Below are 21,541 nucleotides of genomic sequence, written 5' to 3' on the forward strand. Positions count from 1 at the left end.
TAACGTCTCTGCTTTTGAATATGCTGTCTAGGTTGGTCATAACTTTTCTTCCAAGGAGCAAGCGTCTTTTAATTTAAGGGCTGCATTCACCATCCACAGTGATTTTGGAGCCCAAAAAAATAAAGTTTGTCACTGTTTCCACTGGATGCCATGATCTTAGTTTTCTGATTGCTGAGTTTTAAGCCAACTTTTTCACTCTCCTCTTTCACTTTCATCAACAGGCTCTTTAGTTCTTCTTTGCTTTCTGCCATAAGCGTGGTGTCATCTGCGTATCTGAGGTTATTGATATTTCTCCTGGCAATCTTGATTCCAGCTTGTGATTCATCAGGCTGGCATTTCCTATGATATACTCTGCATATAAGTTAAATAAGCAGGGTGACAATATACAGCCTTGATGTACTCCTTTCCCAATTTGGAACCAGTCTGTTGCTCCATGTCCAGTTCTAACTGTTGCTTCTTGACCTATATACAGATTTCTCAGGAGGCAGGTCAGGAGATCTGGTATTCCCATCTCTTGAAGAATTTTCCAGTTTGTTGTGATCCACACAGTCAAAGGCTTTGGCGTAGTCAATAAAGCAAAAGTAGATGTTTTTCTGGAATTTCTTTGCTTTTTCGACGATCCAGTAGATGTTGGCAATTCGATCTCTGGTTCCTCTGGCTTTTCTAAATCCAGCTTGAATATCTGGAATTTCATGATTCACATACTGTTGTTGAACCTTGGCTTGGAGAATTTTGAGGATTACTTTGCTAGCGTGTAAGATAAGTGCAACTGTGCAGTAGTTTGAACATTCTTTGGCACTGGAATGAAAACTGACCTTTTCCACTCCTGTGGCCACTGCTGAGTTTTCCAAACTTGCTGGCATATTGAGTGCAGCACTTTCACAGCATTATCTTTCAGGATTTGAAATAGCTCAACTGGAATTCCATCACCTTCACTAGTTTTGTTTGTACTGATGCTTCTTAAGGCCCTCTTGACTTTGCATTCCAGGATGTCTGGCTCAAGGTGAGTGATCACACCACCATGGTTATCTGGGGCATGAAGATCTTTTTTGTATAGTTCTTATATGTATTCTTGCCACCTCTTCTTAATATCTTCTACTTCTGTTAGGCCCATACCATTTCTGCCCTTTATTGTGCTCACCTTTGCATGAAATGTTCCCTTAGTATATCTAATTTTCTTGAAGAGATCTCTAGTCTTTCCCATTCTATTGCCTTCCTCTTTTTCTTTGCACTGATCATGGAGGAAGGCTTTCTTATCTCTCCTTATTATTCTGTGGAACTCTGCATTCAGATGGGTGTATCTTTCCTTTTCTCCTTTGCCTTTCACTTCTTTTGTCTTCTCAGCTATTTGTAAGGCCTACTCAGACAACCATTTTGCCGTTTTGCATTTCTTTCTCTTGGGGATGATCTTGATCACTGCCTCCTGTACAATGCCACGAACCTCCATCCATAGTTCATCAGGCACTCTATCAGATCTAAACCTGTGAATCTATTTGTCACTTCCACTGTATAACTGTAAGGGATTTGATTTAGGTCATACCTGAATGGTCTAGTGGTTCTCCCTACTTTCTTCAATTTAAGTCTGAATTTGGCAATAAGGGGTTCATGATCTGTTATTTCAAGTCTATGAGGTTTATAATGTTGGGATTTAGGCAAATGAGCAATTTTGGATCTTCTCAATTATCATCAGGTTCTTCCACAGATGAAATGTAAGGAAAAGAAAGGGAATAAGAAGACAAGTAGATTTAGAGAGACTTAAAAGATACATCAAAAAATTTTTTACATAGGCAAGACTATAGCATCTCAAGGTATACACTTAGGTGATAAAACCTTAAAAGAAATACAAGGAAATACATTTAAGTTAGGATAGCAGTTACTTTTGGAGAAAGGGAAGGCGCTGTGAATGGGCTGGGAAGCACAGAGGAGCTTTTGGATGGCCAGCACCATTCTACTTCTTGACCATGGTGATGGCTACACAGTGGTCACTACATATGTGGAAGCTGTATTTTTGTCATGATTTTCTACATCTCTTATAGTTTATGATTAAAAGATTGTAAAATGATTATGATAAGTGATATAACAGAGACCTAAAATGCTGTTCTCTAACCAATTTAAGCCAATATTTTCCAATCTTCTTAAGGTAGGACCAGAGACAGAAATTAGCAAAGCATGACTCCAAATGATAAATATTCGCCTGGATTTGATAGTTTACTGTAGAAATTATACCCTTCCCCCCAAATTACAAGAAACATAATTTTTGTTTTACTTCACCAAAAAGGTAAAAAGGTTGCTGATTAGGAAAAAACAAAAAGAAGCCTGAACTACCTAAGAGACAGGTTAGCCTTAGAAGTTGTCACTGACTGTCTATGCAGGCAAATTACACTCTATTGTTAAATAAGCCATTTTTAAGTCATTACAGGAACATCTTAGAGATATAATGGATTCATTTCAAACCAACACAACAAAATAAGTATTGCAATAAAACAATACTTTTGGTTTCCCAGAGTATGTAAAAGTCATGTTTACACTATTTACACTAAATAACTATTTAGTGTGCAACAGCATTAAAAAAGCACATACCTTAATAATTCAAAAAATATTTTATTGCTAAAAGATACCATCATCTGATAACACAGGGTTGCCACAAACCTTCAATCTGTAAAAATGCAAGATCTCTGAAGCACAATAAAGTACAATAAAATAAGGTCTGCTTGTAATTTCACCAACACGTATCTTAGGGAAACCACACAAATAAAAACTAAGGTCTTGTAGGCTGATCTAGCTAGTTTTCACTATAATGGGGTACATATGAAACTATCCCAATACATAAAACAGTCCTGATAAATATGAGAAATTTAGTCACTATTCTCAAAGTACTATTCTCAACTTACCTCTCTTAACTCTCCAATCCTCCGAAGTGCTTTATCCTGACTTTGACTTAATATACCCTTTAAAAGGAAAAAAAAAAAAAGCTGGTTCAAACAATCACATGACATAGTAATGAAAATCAAGTTAAAAAGATCACAAATCACTGAATTTTACTTCCAACACCCTTTACTTCTGCAACTATGCAATCACAACTCTCTCCTGCCACTTAGTGGTAGATTTATGTACATCTAGAAACAAAAAAACAGACAAATCAAAGAAACACAAGCAAGGTCCTCACAGAACTTAGGAATAAGATGACCTTTTGAGAATGAGTTTATGGAATATTAATAATACAATGGATTAAATCAGAACTATCCCCTCACTTCTACAGACCACATGTTTAACAAATTATCAAATCAAATACTTAATGTGTAATAATCTAATTTTCACACATGTTAGGGACAATTAGAATAGTGAAATCAGCAACAAATAACTGATGTTACTATTCTCAACTGATTATATTCCAAACCAAAGTCATATAATTTAATGTTGTACTCAAAGCAGACTATTATTAATGGTAAATTAAATATTTTAAAATAATATACATAGGGAAATAAAGTTTACCAAAACTCACTTTACAAATAACTTTTTGGTTATACAATTAATGTCTCTTAATGGGACAAGACGTTAAACTGGTTTAATAACGTGTACAGTACGAGTGAAGACTATCTGCATTTTACAAATAACAGCACCGTCTGAACTGGAGCGACAGCTCCCCTGAGCTCTGACATGTGAATTATCACCTGGGACGCCTGCTGGGAAATTTCTGGCCATGAACAGGATGACAGAGAAGGGTAGAAGTAAGTTACCAGGAGAACTATAATCACTCCTACTCTCCACACACTTTATAAGCAGCCACCTCAGGAAACAGAAGAGAGGATGCTAATTTTTGGACCCTGATATAAGGATAAGAAACAGATGTCTTCAGGTATTTGAAAGCGCAAGTGAAGTCGCTCAGTTGTGCCGACTCTTGGCGATCCCATGGACTGTAGCCTACGAGGCTCCTCCGTCCATGGGATTTTCCAGGCAAGAATACTGGAGGGGGTTGCCATCTCCTTCAAGTTGTATATTTATCTACCAGTAAAACAAAGACGCAGCCTACAGACTGACCGACCAGGAAACATACTTGAGAGAGGCAAGCAAGTTAAATCCAAACTTCTTATACACTGCTCTCGAGGAAGCCCATCCCTACCAAGAGGCAAATGAGATTTCTCTCATTCTCTTCATCAAAATCCCTAATAGTAAAGCAGGTTAAATACTTTGGTCATATGAACAATTATTAAAAGCCAGGGTCTTATTACAAGATCCTTTCTAATTTTAAAATTACATATGAATCAATATAAATAGCCAATAAATCACTTACTTGTAGCTTTTTCTTCTCTCTATGAAGAGCCTGATAAGCTGTAACAAGCTAAAATAAAGAAAAAGTCACTAATAACATCAGTCATTCCTACATAAATGCAGTTAATTGTTCTAAACTCTGCTAAAATATCTCATTATGAAAGTCAACAAATAAGTCAAAGGAACCCTTTAATAGACAATTCAAGTTAATTATATGCATATGCAGTTGAAACTAAATAATATAGGTAATATATTTCTAAAAAATAAAATGCAACTTGACTATAAAAATACTAAATTACATTTGATTTCACCTAGACACAAACCTCTAATACATAATTCATAAAATGGGATCTCACCTAGACACATACCTCACATACCTAATTCATAAAATGCGATTAGAGCCCATTGCCTAAAGACTACTCAAACTGTGGTCACAGATCAGTCTCACAAACAAAAGCATCACCTGGAGCCTGCTATTTAAATAGAAAAAGAAGTTCTTGGGCCCCACCTCACACTAACTGAATGAGAAGCAGAGGGAGGGTGGAGAAAGCAATGTGAGATTCAGAAGGCTACAGGCAACAATTTGCTCCAAAATTTTACTAAGAGTCCTGGCCAAAGAGCCTCAGCACCAGTAAAGGTCTTTAACTAGATACTGCCACACACTGCTTACCACCAGGATCCAGTGGAGCTAGGGAATCAACAGTTCAGCCAACGACAGGCGTAAAGACCGGGCCGTAACATGAATTAGAGAACATGAGGAGGAAATTTTCATACTAGCAAAAAAAAGTCATGCCCCTACCTCACAACATTTCCCTTTGTAGCCATTCAACCTTCGTTCCGTCCTCCGCAACCACTGGATCAACTGCTCTTTGCTGAGACTGTCTAAATTCCCGAGTGAGTCTTCAGTCTCACTCTCCATATCAGAGGGTGGATCAAAGAAGGCAGCAGAAGAGTCCAGGTCGAACCGATTCAGGGATTCTCTAGAAGACGTGCGTACCAAAGATTCTTTAGAGGAAGATCGGACTAGAGATTCCTTTACCGGACTCCAAAACAAAGACTCCACAGACGGCACCCGGAGTTGGAGCTTCTGTGCAAAAGACTGCGTGTCACTTGACTACAACCAAAACACAACAAAACATGGGGGTTAAAACACACCTTTAGACTTCTATTATTCCCTAATCACTAGCAAGAACCTGTTAAAAGCTCTAGCACCTTTAACTTCATTCCTGACATTTTACACAATACAGTGTTTGCTGAAAAACGAGAGACGCCCGGGTAAAAGGCTCTGGACCTTGAGTCAGAGGACTGGGGTGTAGGTCCCAGGTCTGTCACTGAGCAGTGGAATGACCTTCACTAAGTCACTTCCCTTCAGTTTGCCCGTCTGTAAAAAAGAAGGAAGCCATGCTTTCCCAGCAGACCTCACCTGTGTGCTGTGCGATTCATCCACTCAACTAAGATCCTTGGAGGCAGGGGCCAGCAATACCACAGTGTACACCCAGGACCTCAACTGGGGATATGTACTGTGAGGCGTGAAGTGTGTGGCTGAATCTGGAGTCTGCCTGGAGGCGCAGAGTCCTTAACACTCTTCTCAGGCAGAGGGTAGGTAACGCAGATGGAACCCATTTTGCTCAGTAAGAGAACACAAGGCAGAGCTGACTGGTGACGTTCGGCTCTGCTCTACTTACCACCGTCTACGGGGAATAAACGTAAGCGTTACAAAATCATGAAGGGCGGTGACAGTCTGAGCTCAAGCCCCTGTGCATGGATCAGTAAGCCTCATGTCAGAAACAGTGATCTGCAGGAGCTATTCTCTTAATTAGCATATTAATATTAATGATAATGCATTATTTTGTAAAACAGCCATGGAAAATACTATAATTCAGTAACTTGTATTATTAAAAGCAGCATTATTTTGTTCACATGACAGCAGTCAGTACTTAAGGTGTTTCCTAGAAACTCATTCTCATTAGTGCAACAGTAACAGTGAGTGGGTCTAAGTGGTAAGATTTTAGGTGATTTTTACTTTCATTTTTCTATTTTCGTGTACTTTGCAATTTATTCCTTCATAATGTGCAAGTTTTACCTCTGTTCTGGGACAGGGTGGAGAAAGTTTTAAGGGAGAGGAGGGACCCTCATGCTCAAAACCCTGAAGACCCACTTTACGCCTACTCCATTACCAGCCACTTGTGACCCACATAAAAAGTGCTTTTCAGCTCCTATAGACAATCTCCTTGTAAACTGCCTTAGGACAAACAAGTGAGAAATTTGACTAGCACTAGAAATAACTGTTATTTTAGGTGAGCTAGGACTAATGAACAATGTCAAAGACATTATGTGCAGAAGCTCTCTGCTTGGCAGGAAGGTGACTGAGTGTCATGATTCAGCCTGTTGGGCTGCCAAGCAAAGTTGCCTAAGTTTAAATCCTGGTTCCGCCACAATCAATGTTCAAGACATGAGTCAAGTTACTTAACCTCACGAGTCTTTTTTTCACCTCTCCAAAATAGGGATGACAAAAATAATGATGATGGTAATAATACTACTACCCACCTCATAAGGATGCCACAAGGACTGAATGAGTTAACATGTACACGCAAATTGCTTATAATGTAGCAAATATGCAATAACCATTGATTATCGTTATCAGTATTAGAGAAAGAAGACTAAAAGACAGACTTTCACTTAAGAACCATACTCAAGCTTGTGCGGCAGACTCTTCTGGCTCTACAATGCAGTAGCTTAGACCACAGGCTCTGCATCCAGACTTCATGGGTTCAAGTCTTCCTTCCACCACCGACCAGCAATATGACCTTAGGCAAGTTACACTGCCCCTCTCTGCCTCTGTTTCTCCATAAGTAAACTGGGGAATACAGCACTCACCTATCTATCAATAGATATCTAATCCTCCCTTCTTCCTTTCCGCCAGACGCCAGTTTCGTTCAGGCTAACAGTACAGCCAGGTTAACAATCACCTTCTCAAATACGAACTAAAACCACAATGAGACACTACCACATATCCACTAGGATGGCTAAAATTACAACTATGGAAAACTCCAAGTATTGGTGAGGATATAAAGCCATCCATTTTGGAAAACTACTAGCATTTATTAACATTAAAACTAAACACATGTGTACTCTGTGAACCAGCAGTTTGATCCACTGGAGAAGGGATAGGCTACCCACTCCAGTATTCTTGGGCTTTCCTTGTGGCTCAGCTAGTAAAGAATCCGCCTGCAATGCAGGAAAACTGGGTTCAATCCTTCGGTTGGGAAGATCCCCTGCAGAAGAGAAAGGCTACCCATTCCAGTAGTCTGGCCTGGAGAATTCCATGGACTGTATAATCCATGGGGTCACAAAGAATCGGACACGACTGAGCAACTTTCACTTCACTATATATCCAGTACAAATGTATAATTATGTTCAACAAAAGACATGCACTAGAATCTTACAGCAGCACTGTTCGAAACAGTGCCGAACCTGAAACCACTGTTGATGCTCATCAGTAACAGACGGCAAAAAGCGACTGTTATCTGATCATTAACGGAGTACTAGACAGCAACAAGAATTAAAGACTGATAGCCACAAATGAGGATATACATGAATCTAACACTAACAGTATTAAACAAAAGAAGCCAGACACAAAAGAATATCTGCTTCTGATTCTATTTACATAAACTCTGAAACAGGCAAAATTAATCTACAGTGTTAAAGTTACCCCCACCCCCAGTGTGAGAGGAGAACAGAAAGGAACACAACGGTTTCTGGGAAGCTGGTAATTTCTGTTTCTTGATTTTGGGTGCTGGTTAGAAAGCTGTGTTTGGTTTGTGAAAATTCAGAAAGCTGTATATGGACTACACGATACTTTTCTGTATGTAGATATTATAGTGTAATACATTACATTTCAATTAAAGGATTTTTAAAATTAGCTCTGGGCTTCCCTGGTGGTTCAGTGATAAAGAATCCACCTGCCAATGCAGGAGACACTGGTTCGTTCCCTGATCCAGGAGGATCCACATGCCTCCGAGCAACTAAGCTGTGACCCTATTAAGCCTGTGCTCTGGAGTCTGGGAGCTGCAACTACTGAGCTTGGGTGTCCTAGAGCCTGTGCTATGCAACAGGAGAAGGCATGGCAATGAGAAGCCACACACCACAACGAGAGGGTAGCCCCTGCTCACCACCACTGGAGCAAAGCCCACATAGCCACAAAGACCCAGCACAGCTACAAATAAAAGAACTAACAAAATTATAAAAAATATAGATTTAAAATAATAATAAAATTAGCTTTTCCCAAACTCTGGTTCAGCCACGAGTGGGCTGTGTGCCAAAGTTCAGCCAGTAATGGATACTACTGAGTGGGACTCTAAAGGATGGGACCTTCCGGAGTTTTCCGGCAGTCCAGTGGCTAGGACTCCACACTTTCACTGTGGGGGCCTGGGTTCAGTCCCTGGTCAGAGAACTAAGATCCCACAAGCCACAGAGTGCAGTCAAAAACCGTGATGGAACCTTCTAGAAGAAACATTATTTTCCTGATGAAAAAGAATGTATCTTTGGTCCTGTTGAGAATGGAGATTTATTTCCTGGAGGCCAAACTTGGAACTGTGAGGGTGAAAGGCAGTGATGAGAATGAGAGGGAAAATGGAGGGCAGGACAAGAAGTCAAAGGGAAAAGGGCCTCTAACAACTGTCTCCAGTGTTTCTGCTACATGAGAAACTCAACCCCCACTGGCTCCAACCACTGTCAGGCTTCTGGCACCAAAGACATTCAGCGATTTGTAACTCATTGTTTAAAAAGCTGATGGGGATTAGAGAAGGAAAAATGTGTAAGTAAAAATAAACGAACACAGAGTTACTTTTTAACGCCTTTCTGTCTCACCCGCTTGACCCTGTTTTCACTCCTCCTTCCTATTTCCCCAATAGTGTTGTTGTTCAGACCTTTATCCTCTACCAGCTGGATATCTGTAGCGGCCTTCTGTTCTCCTGCCTCAAATCTCTTACCTACCAATCTGCCGCTGTGTCACACAGTCACTAGGATTTTTAGGATTTCTTCCTAAAATATAATTCAGTTCATTTCATTCTAATTCTTAATTTGAACTCTCACTTATTAGAAAGATCAAAATCCTTCACTTATGTTCAAGATTTCCACTTCCCAAGACCCATTTCTTTGTAAAATCACCCCTCCACATAACAGAAACTTAATTTTTTTTTTTGAGAGTTTACCCTTAAGATGATAGTGTGTTTATTATACATTAGTCCAAGTAACCAGTTCACAAAACAATTCTTTCAGGTAGATAAGTTGATATTTTTACCTACTGTTCCTAATAACATGTATCTAAAAATGTATCTTAATTTTTTTTTTTACTTAAGTTCTAATAGGTAACTTCCTATTTCCTGAGCAAATGCATTGTCTGTGTGCCTGTGTGTGTGTGTGTTAGTCACTCAGCCGTGTCCGACTCTTTGCGACCCCATGAACTGAAGCCCACCAGGCTCCTCTGTCCATGAGATTTTCCAGGCAAGGATACTGGAGTGGGTTACCATTTCCTTCTCCAGGGGATCATCCCCCTCTGTACTATCGCCCAAAGTTTCCGTGCATATGGAAACCCAGTCATCCTTCAAAAGTGAGCTCAAATTTCTGGATTTCTCCCATCAGAAACTGCCTTTCTTAATGGCTAAGCACTTTACCAGGACCACTGCTGGAGCACATACTGCCTTCTGACTCACCATTAGTTACTTACTCACTGATACAACAACTAACTGTTTATGCCTTAAAACAACTACAGAGGTAATACAGCACCGTGGTTAAGAACAGACTTCCTGATTTGAATCCAGCTTTACTACTTACTAACTTTAAGACCTCTGTTTCAATTTCCTCATCTATTAAAAAACAAAACAAAATTACTCTAGTAGATTGTTATGAGGATTAAATGGGCAAAAACATTTAAAATAGTGTCTCGTATAGGAAGCACTAAATATGTTTTCCTACACTGTATCCACTGCACACACACCCTCACCCCAAACTTTATACTCTCTTAGGACACGATCCATATTCTCTACTTCTGTAGTCTTGCCCCAGTGCTTTCCAGAGGAGGTGCTTAGGACACATTTGTTCAGCTGAACCTTAACCTGGCAATATGATAATGATGATCTAATAGGAAAACTTGAAATACTCAATGATTGGTCAAAATGATACATATCATTTTTTTTATATAGTGTATCTTATTCTAGAAATCATGGGAAAACATTAAGACAACATCAGTAACACTCTACAATAACATTCATAAGCTTTATTCATAACAGAAAATTGCAAACAGCCCAGGTGTCCGTCAATAGGTGAATACCTACAGAATATTCATATAGAAATACTACACAACAACAGATAGAAAGGAACAAACTACTGATAACTACAGCAAGGATGAGATTCCAAAAACACTGTGCTGGGTGAAAGAAGCCTTCCGCAGAACAGTGTATACTCTATGAGGCCACTCACATGAAAATCTAAAATAAGCAAAACTCATCTGTTGTATGGTGGGAAAAAATTAAAGCAGGTTGCCTCTGAGAGGACCACCACAAGGGAACTTTCTGGGGTGATGATAATCTTCCATAACCTGTGGCTGGGTTTGGCACATACAACTGTCAAAACTCAGTCAATGCACATTTGAGGCTTGTACATTTCATTTTATATATAATTCACTTCAAAAAAGAAATTACAAACACTGATTTCTAGATAATGATATGCATACTAAAACATTAGTACTGTGGCCTACAACTTTGGAAGGCATCAAAAAAATAAAACAGATTGAGGTACAAATAGAAGAATGAATACATGGCTAGAAAAAAGAGTATGGTAAAGTACCAGTGGCAGAATTGAGGTGTTAGGTACACATATGTTCACTTTATACAGTTCCTTCAACTTTTCTGTATGTTGGAAATTTTTCATAACTATTGAAAATAAAATTAAAAGCAGTCTTTCACTTTGAGCAGTATTCAAAAACAGCAACGAAAATTTCAAAATTTAATTTTACTACTATAATTTCTTTTTTTAAAAATTAATGATTTTCAAAACCAGACTTTTTCCCACAACCTAAAAACAAGTAACAGCATATGAGAATGGCCATTTAAATTCCTATGTTTTGCTCTATTGAATTTAGTGAAATTCAGTTGTTATTTTGCTTTTGTTGTTTTTACTGAAGGTTAGTTGACTTACAATGATATGTTCATTTCAGGCATGAAACATACTGATTAGATATTTTTACAGATTATGCAATAAAGTTATTACAATGTTACTGACTCTATTTCCAGTGTGGTACATTACACATCCCTATGACTTATTTATTTTATAGCGGGAAGTCTGTAGCTCTCAATCCCTTTGCCTATTTCACCACGCCCCCACCCTCCTCGCCTCTGGCAACCACTAGCCTGTTCTCCACATCTCATTTTAACAGCATATAAATTTAAATAAAGCAATGCATGGCAAAAAATTATAGCTGGGGAGACTGATGCTTTTGTCAATCTACGATAATCCCACTGTCAATAACTAGTCACTGGTCTCTGAGCAAGTTTTAAGGTTTCATGCCTAATATCTCATCTACACAATAAGAGGGTAATACTAGATCCTATAGTTATCCTAAACTGCTGAAACACTAAAACTATAATCTAATAAAACTATTTCACAGCTTCTCAGATAAGGATGAATGCTCATATATACTTGTTTTACAAACTATATTTTTCTCTATTACATGGTGGCATACACTAATTATTTTCAAATATCTGAGTTTTTTAAGTCTGTCTAAGGTAAAACGTCAATCTATGAATGAAGAGTCATTTTGATTAGCTGAATGTTATGTACCGATTACCTGAATTTTGTGTACCGAATTAAACTTAAGAGTTAACTACTGTTAAGTATAACAGACATTTTTTTGAAAAGGGTATACTACACTTTTCTGCTTTTTTAGATAAAGACAGTGAGTAACCCTTTGTAATGACATCTCTGCCACAAACTGTGTGCCAAAATCTACTGATTTACAGAGGATGATCTACCCAGTAGTAAGGGGGTCTCAAGCAGCTACACTTTATAAACTCTTGGGCTTGCTTTTCACCATCTCTTCTACCTTGGGGTCAACTCTGATTTCCTGCTTCCAATTACAGTAAAGCATTCTACCTGCTTCGGGGATATCCATTGTTCCTAATTTGCTAACAGCAACCAACAACCAACCTGTCAGAAATTTGTATAAAAGCAAACAGACTCTGAGTGGAGGTGTCTCCTTGTAACAAGAATTAAATGAGATCACGTACATAAAATGATTAACAACACCCGAGACACAGTAAACGCAATAAACACAACTAACTTTCTGAATATCACACAAGTTCATTCCTCACCTTAATCAAAACTTAAGTCTCTCCTGAGTTTGATCAAAACATTGGTTGTTATTCATTCTAGTTTTTGCATTCATAATTATATTCAGTCTGTCTGGACTATTCTAGAATAGAACAAGCATTCTAAATAACATTTTCTGATTAATATTCCTTAAAGATCACTGGATCTGTCCAGTAACATTTAGACTGATGCCTCCCAATATTTTACCCCTCCCTCAAGGCACTTGCAAAAAATTATGTATTTGTAAAAGGACTTGGGATTAATTGGGGATGTTTCAAGGCCCAGGGACTTGGCCCAGAATCTGACTGCCCTCCCTAAAAAGAATGAGGTTCTCAGCTCACAGGTAAGCTGTTCATGGAGTTTGGGAAGCTAGACAATACTTTAGAATGTTTAGTCTGCATGATTTAGTTCATAAATCAGGTTGTTGAGAACTGCCTATGTTCGTGCTCCAGGTCCATAGAATCAGAAATGTTACTGCCCTACACTAGACACTGTTGAGAATAGCCAGGTTAATGATGAATAATCATCAGTAAAGCCAAAAATAATAAATGTTCATCTCAGACACTGCTATCATTAGGATTTTTTTAATGAATTTCTTTCTTTTTTGGAAGGAGTCAAAGGAAGGTTACATGAGTCCCACTCTCCAAATAACTTTTTAAAGTCAAAGATAAACTTAATTCACTAGTAATAAGATATTCTGCATTAGAACAAACTTTAAAAGAAATGCCATTTTCTTCACATCCCCCTTCTAGAATATGTAACTCAACATGTCTTTCAGTATGACTTACTCCTAATCTTTTACAACTATAACGTCAATCTTTTTTTCAAAGTTTCATCTTCAGTGCCATTAGGTTTTTAAATGAGCAATAATGGAAGCTTACAAGACTGGTATGTGTATACATATATACATACATATATATACATGTATTACTTTCACTTTAAACTTTTTCCAAAAAACCATCAACAAACTTGGATTTACCATACATACTGCATCAAGTGTTTGGACATCACTGTTTCATTGTAAAGTCAAATGCTAATAATATATAGACTGACACTGAAATGACTTGCTCTTTCTTTTAAATAACATATAAAACAAACCTGAGGAGTTGTGGGTTCACTTCCATTAACACTGTCGGGAGATTTTGTGGCTTGGAAAGACGCATTCTAAGAAAAACAAAGAAACACTGTAAAGAGAGGATCAGAAAACTAAAGTTTTAAAACTCTTAAGAATAAAGGCCAAGTACCAAAACCTATCAGACACACTTATCTATTAAATAAAATTAGTAATTGCTCACTTATTAGAATTTTTTCATGCAAGGCAAAACTAGTATGGTAAGTATTTTAGAAAATTCATTTTGCTATTTTATCTGTGACTAAACAGCAAGGATTAGTACGTAGCAAAATTTATTTCAAACTAATCCCATGCCTCCCCCCATTACAATCACCCCAGTTTTTTCCCTCAATACAAAATTAACATCAGGAATTCAATCAGCAAAACTCATTCAAGTAGAAAACTATCCAGAGGAAGTAATGTCAATTGTTCCTTACAATTAAATACTATTTAAAGTTATTCAGGCTAAGCTCTGAAAAATATCTTCCTAATAAGAAATGGAAATGCCTCATTCATTTAAAGCCACCAGTCTAGATGAAATTGGTAGGACAGTTTTCAGAAAAACTTAAAATTAAAAATAATTTCTTCCACAAATGAAAGTTTTTTGTTCTGTTCTGTTGGTATGACAAATGTTCTTACACAGCATTCTACTTATAACATCAAACCTGTGTGAGTTCCATAAGGTTTGATATTCTTCGAGACTCAAAATTCTACACTATTCATAATACATTAAGTGTCTAACTAAAATTAAACCTATAGAAGCAGCTCATGATAAAGTAACGTCCATGTTTTAAACAAAAGCATTCAACCAGACACTAGCCACTACGTTTCAGTAACTTGGTGCTTAAAAAGTACATCTCCCTACAACCTCTAGGGCTAACCAAGAAAAGGTCAAATACATGACTCTTCTTATTCTTAAATACAAGTGGGGAAGGCATGCAACTTTGCAAAAGTGTTCTCAAATTTCTGAACTCTCATTAGGTATTTGATACTATGAAATAATTAATTTTTGTTGTGATAAATGTACTATGATTATGTAGCTTTAGTCTTTATCTTTTAGAAATATATAACAAAATAGGTAAGATTTCTGAAATTTGCTTCAAATAATCCCATGGGGATGGGGGAGAGGGGTATCTGCATGTGTGATGAGGGTGGAAGGGGTATGGTTAGGGAGGTGTGAGGGGATGGTATAAGATAGCCACGAGTTATTATTTGCTGACACTGGACAATGGATATTGGCGGAAGGACAAGAAATCTTATGCAATTTTTATTGCTATTTCCACTCTTGCTATGTTTGAATTTTTCCCTTATAAAAGTTTAAATACCTTGTCCCTCCAACATAAAAAGAGCTATCAAATTTTATCAGTCCAAGACACCTCCTTAAACTTACATAGAGAAGAACAGTTAGGGGAATATAGGAATTAACTTTTATCTTCCTCTTCTCTGCCATCTCAAAGAATTAGAAGCTGGATACATGGCATACATTTGTACATTATAATTAATGCTTTCCAGCCCTAAAAATATCCTATACTACACACTCTAAAATAAAAGACATATTTCACAGAGATCATCAGCAAGTCTCTCTGCCAGGCAACTGAAAAGTAATTGTCTATGTGCAGCAAAAATGCTTACATATACTTCATATTCAGTTGCACAGAATATTAAAAAGATGTTTACTCAAGACTAGAACTTTAATAAATAAAATTAAATTAAATGAATTTTATTTATCAAGGGAAAAAAAGGAAAGTAACTGACTGTTAAATTATGGAGAAAGCAAACAAGAGGGCTCCGTAAGAGATTCTATTTTATGTAGTGAAAAAAACCTGGCACATTATTGTGATCCATACAAAAACAGCTATTCTACAACTGTCTGAAATACCACTCTACCAAACAAACAACATAATATTTAAAACCTTCTCTTTCCTGTACCTATATTTTAATTTACTTGCTATACCATATATCAGGCTTCCCTGGTAGCTCAGATGGTAAAGAATCTTTCTACAAGATTCTCGCGGGAGACCCAGGTTCGACCCTGGGTTGGGAAGATCCCCTGGAGAAGAGACTGGCTACCCACTCCAGTATTCTTGCCTGGAGAATCCCATGGACAGAGGTGCCTGGAAAGCCCCAGTTCATGGGGTCACAGAGTAAGACATGACTGAGTTAGTAACTGCAAAAAATACTATATATCTGAATGAATGCAAGACAATTAAAGAAAGTACTAAACTACGTTACCATGAAAATTTAAGTTAGGAATCCCTAGAAACAAAAATTACAGATATTGACACTACGTATAATGCCTTCTTCATTTCTGCCCTGCAAATTCTCATCTTTCAACTTTCAAATGCCTCTTACTTTGTGAAGCCTGCTATGGCTGGCCTGAGGGACTAACACATTTCCTATGCTTGTATGTTCTTCTACAATGCCTTAATTCTTTTGAATTGTTAAGCGTATTTTGACATTTTTGTCTCAACACTATACTACAAACGTTCAGAGAGCAAGAACCCTACAATTTGCCTGACTGATAGTAGAGGCTCAGGGATTGCTTCTTAACCCCTTATGTAGCCCTTCTTTCAGTGCAAGAAGACTTCTGAATGCCTCCCGGCCGACAGAAGCCCAAAGAACTAGCTCAACACACATCAATACTCAACGGTCACCAACACTGACTCCTGGAGGCAATGTTAGATAACAAGAAAATGTTTCTAAAGTGCATTTAATTTAAAAGTACACACAGGTTTCCTGCCAGATTTGTCTTCAATTATGATTTGTTACATCTTTCAACAATCACTTTTAACTGCTGTAAGGTTATACCATGGTTTTATGTGAGGAGAAATGTTGTTACCTGAACAAACAAACAAACAAAATTTAAATAAGATTATCACAGACTTTCAGCCTACTTACCATATTTTAAATAGTTCTAAAGTCTTCATTTTAAAATTATTAGCATTTTTTTGTAATAGGGTAGGTATTCAATACGAATTGCTTTTATGTGCTTACAGAAGTGCACCTAGAAGAAGTTCTTTTTTTCTGTCAAGCCTCCATTACTACTACATGAAGTGGAATGTCATTTTATATTTTTAAAATAAGTTGGTAAGTTATCTCCAACTGGGACTCCTGTCTCCCTCTCAGGACTGAAAACAATGAGGTATAACTGGTAGCCCAGAACCAAGAAGAGACCTCTATTCCTGAGAGCCAAGCTAAGGCGTCACAAGAATTCTCAGCTGCTTTCTTTTCTAAAACCAAGTTTAGAAGGAAGGTAATATAGGACTGCTACTGGCCACATGCAGACCAAGTCTTTGCTGGCTGCATGAGGAAGTCTGAGTGTGTGCTTAGTCGCTCAGTTGTGTTTGACTCTTTGAGACTACAGACCGACAGGCTCCTCTGTCCGTGAAATTTTCCAGGAAAGAATACTGAAGCAGGTTGCCATTTCCTCCAAGGATCTTTCCAACCCAGGGATCTTACCTGTGTCTTTTGCATCTCCTGCATTGGCAGGTGAGTTCTTTATCACTGAGCCAAGTGGGAAGCCCCATGAGTAAGTACAGAAATGTTCTAATGTCATCACCAGCTGCTTAATAAATTAAACCAACTCTTACTGTTTAAAAAAAACCTCAATCCCAGTTCAGTTGGTGTTCATTCTAACACCAAAAGCTATCCTTACTTGGCAATCAAACTTCTAACTTCCAAAGTAGAATTATACACAAGATTCAAAATTGTATGAATTCAGTCAGCTGAAAGATAAAGAGGTAATTTTTTTCCTTTCAAATGTTTAATACACAGAAAACTGGTAGTCTCCCAAAATAAGATGCAACTAACTTGTTACAGTAGACTCCACCTGCCTACTCAATATTGCTTAATTATGGATTTATATACAATGATTTTTTTCATTCCTAAAAATGTGAGTAACATCTCAAAATATTCTTGGCCTCCTACCATTAGTTGAACAGATTCCTAGCAATACATACCTCTTTTAGTTAATGAGCAAACATTCCCTAGGGAGGAAAACTTAAGAGTTCATACCAAGTAAAAGTATTCTTTGCTATATTAATGAAAACAGTGTTAAACTTTGTTGCTGTTAAAAAGCTAGCAAACACACACCAGCCATCAGAACTCAGCAGTTTACGCTCTGATTTTTTTAGAGCAAGGTTAGCAGCACAGCACTGAAAATGCTTTGAGAGGTGGTCAGTGACAAGCAACATGAGATATGCTTCTAGAATGACCAAATTACTCTGCTTCCCCACATAGGGAATGCAGAAAGCGGTGGAAGGACTCACCACACTTTCAGTCTGGGTTTTAGGCTGCTTGGAGGAATCCAAAGCAAAGATAGTATACTCAGAGAGAAAAGCAGGCTCTGCTATCATCCCGGCTAGGAGCTGTCTCATTCAGGGTAATGAGCAGAGGCATAAACATAAAATAAAGGATGAAAAACAAATCATAAGGGCATGTTGCAAAGTTCTCATCCCACAAACACACACAACACTCTAGTGGCCTTGCACTACCACCACTCTACCCACAGAAATAGTAAGCTCCTGGGAAGGTTCAGGGAGATGAGCTGAGCTGTTCTGGACCTCAAAACTCAACTTTAAACAACTTGCTTATCGACAGACAAATGATGTATGCAACAGGCACCCTAGCACACAGCACGTCTGGCAATTCAGCATTAAAGTCTACACCAATAAGAACAATTCATGATAAAGAACACAAAGCCTTAAATACTGAGCTGCTCATTTCTACTGACAGAAAAAGACAGCATGGAAATTTATGGGGCAGATAAACACACAAAACTTTAATCATTTATTTGTACTTATATACAAATAAGTCTTCTCCAATACATACAGCAGAAATTTTTAAAACAAATTGATAATAAATTTTAAGGATAAATTCTATTATACTATAGATAGCTCTTTTGATATTCATTCTCATCTACATAATTTTCTTTCATAAACTGTATACTATATACCAAAATACTATCATGATTTCGATGTGTAAGAAATTATAATTAAAATGAACTTTTTGACGGTGGGGGTTACACAAACACACAAAAGTTAAAAATTGCATTTCTAATTATTTTTCTCTACCTAGCCCATTTGGGGGCCTGCTTTTTTTTTTTCTGCCCACAATTTTCTGTTCTTTTTCAGAAAATTATTATTACTTCATTTACCTTACTGAAGATACTTGTTTTTCAAAGTCTTATCCAGACTGCCCTTTTAATTATTTTAATTTCACCTGGAATAAATTGATACAGCCCAATTTCTGTTTTTATTGGTTGTCTTCTCAGCATTTCTTTTATCATTTTCATTTGCAGGCACCTTTTCAGGAAAGCATTACCCTTCCCCTTCCTTCTGTGCTCACCCCTCCTTATCCAGTCAGTCTGACTCCCTGAGTCCCAGTTTGGGTTTCCAGCCCCATAGCAACACAGAGGTTATCACAGACTCAGTCACTAAGCCCATGTGAGGTATGGTTCAGTTCTTGGTCACACAGCCTCCCTAGAGACAGCAGCTTCTCACAATGGGCCACAGAGAGCTCTAGGCATCAGCTGGGAAAAGCTTTTCTCAGCTGCCTTTCATGAGTGCCGTGAGCCCCACTTTAGCCTCTGGCCTGCAGCACTAAAACAAATTCTGGCAGCACAGAACCCTTCCGGTCCTTCTCAACCAGCATTCAAAGAGAAAATTAAGTCCTAATGCCAGACCTAAGGCATCTGTTAGCTAGCATCTACTGTTATATGTCATGAATTAGCATATCCCCTCTGTACTATTCTATCCTCTTTTAGGAAAGAGACCCTGAAAAGCTTTGGGGTTTTATTTTTTTGTCACACCGCATGGCTTGTGGGATTTTAGTTTCCCGACCAGGGACTGAACCTGGGCCCCAGCAGTGAAAGTGGAGACTCCTAACCACTGGACAGCCAGGGAACTTCCAAAAAGTTTAGAATCTTCTAGTAGCTCTACTGTGACAAGAAGGGGCCCTGTTTCTATCTTCCAAAACTCTGTTATATATAGCTGTTGTAGCAACAACTTACTTTTTTGAGTCAAATTTATTTCATTCTTATTTGCAGTAATGTATACATTAGGTACATAATACACTCAGAAAATACAAGAAAAAAAAATCCACTATAGTAATATATGAAAAAATACGCAGTACAGACTGAGGTTAAATCATCTTGATCAAATCCAAGATCATAAATTACGGCCCTATTATGTCTATATGGGTAATTTTACTAAACATAAAAACATACAGTCTTTAAACAGAAAAGACAGCAAAAAGGGGACAAGGTGTCTAATGTTCCCTAGCTCTATTTAGCACTGAAAAGACCACGGGTATATAAAGACGGTAAAAACTAAAAGAAAAAACAAACCCACACATCAAACCAGAAAACTGGGAAAGTAGCAACACAGATTCAAGGAATTTCTGGTAAAGTCTCAGGGCACCTGAGACTTAAGAAAAATAAATCATCAAAGATCAGCCTGCTACCCCAGTTAAAAAAAAAAATCAGCCACTGCAATCCTGAGGATGCTCAGTACACTCAGCAAGAGAATGGAACCAACTGGTTCATCATATGTTTAACAGAGAAAAATGAAGACAGAAGACTCATATTACTAATATCAGGGATGAAAGAGGGAAAATTATTACTACATTTACAAAATAAAAAGGATTACTAGGCAATAACAGCATGCCAACAAACTGAACAACATGGGTGACATAAAGAAGCAAAACTGATGCAGGAAGAAACATAAACTGTTAACAGAACCATAAAAAGTGAAGAGGCTGAATTGGTAATCAAACACCTCTCATAAAGAAAAGCCCAGACCAACTATAAAAAGTGAAGAGGCTGAATTGGTAACCAACACATTTCTCAAAAAGAAAAGCCTGGATCAGATGGCATCATTAGTAAATCATACCAAGTATTTAAAGAATTAATACTAACCTTAAAATATATATATACACACACATATATGTATATACACACATATATATACATATATATACACACACATATATATATGTACACATACATGTATATATACGTATGTATGTGTATGTGGGAACACTTCTCAATGTATTTTATGAGACCAATATTTTCCTGACACCAAAATACTGCAGATCAACAGACCAGTATCTCTTATGAATACAGACAAAACAAATCCTTAAAAAAAAAAAACAACCTAGCAAACCCAGCAATATAAAATTAAACACCATGAGCAAGTGGAACTTATCCTATACAGGATTGGTTTAACACCCAAAACCAGTTAATACATCATACCAACAGAGTAAAGGACAAGACCACATGTCAATCTCAAGATGCAAAGAAGGCATCTGACAAAATCCAGCACTGCTTGGTGGGAAGAACATTCAACAAACTAGGTACAGCAGGGAATTTCCTCAACATGAGAAAGAAAATATACTAAACGCCATGTTAGTATCATACTCAACGACAAAAAGACTGGAAGGCCTTCCCTCTTCCCTTTAAGACTGAACGCCTTCCCTCTTCCCTCCAGGACTGAACGCCTTCCCTCTTCCCTCCAGGACTGAACGCTGTCCCTCTTCCCTCTATACTGAACACCTTCCCTCTATACTGAACACCTTCCCTCTGCGAGACAAGTATGTCTGCTTTCACTACTGCTCACCTGAAGGCTCTAGCCCAGGAAATTAGGCAAGAAAATGTAATAAACGACAGCAGATTAAGGGAAGATATAAAACTGCCTCTACCTCCAGATGACGTGATCTTCTACAAAGAAAATACTAAGTAATCCACTAAAGGAATCATAGAACTAATAAATGAGTTCAGAAGGTTATAGGATAACA

The 21,541-nt window shown here is 37.7% G+C and overlaps 1 protein-coding gene across 1 annotated transcript in view; it reads right to left on the reverse strand.

Moving 5' to 3' along the window:
* Positions 1-21,541, reverse strand: part of GOLGA4 (golgin A4) — a 108,127-nt gene that overhangs the window by 64,427 nt on the left and 22,159 nt on the right. Inside the window, exons 3-7 of the mRNA XM_052647066.1 lie at positions 18,016-18,114; positions 13,735-13,800; positions 5,069-5,383; positions 4,292-4,339; positions 2,892-2,948 (exon numbers count right to left, since the gene is read on the reverse strand). Of these exons, the coding sequence (XP_052503026.1) occupies positions 2,892-2,948; positions 4,292-4,339; positions 5,069-5,383; positions 13,735-13,800; positions 18,016-18,114 (585 nt within the window). The remainder of the gene's footprint in view (positions 1-2,891; positions 2,949-4,291; positions 4,340-5,068; positions 5,384-13,734; positions 13,801-18,015; positions 18,115-21,541) is intronic.

This window comes from Budorcas taxicolor, chromosome 1 (assembly GCF_023091745.1).
Source record: "Budorcas taxicolor isolate Tak-1 chromosome 1, Takin1.1, whole genome shotgun sequence".
Taxonomy (NCBI): domain Eukaryota; kingdom Metazoa; phylum Chordata; class Mammalia; order Artiodactyla; family Bovidae; genus Budorcas; species Budorcas taxicolor.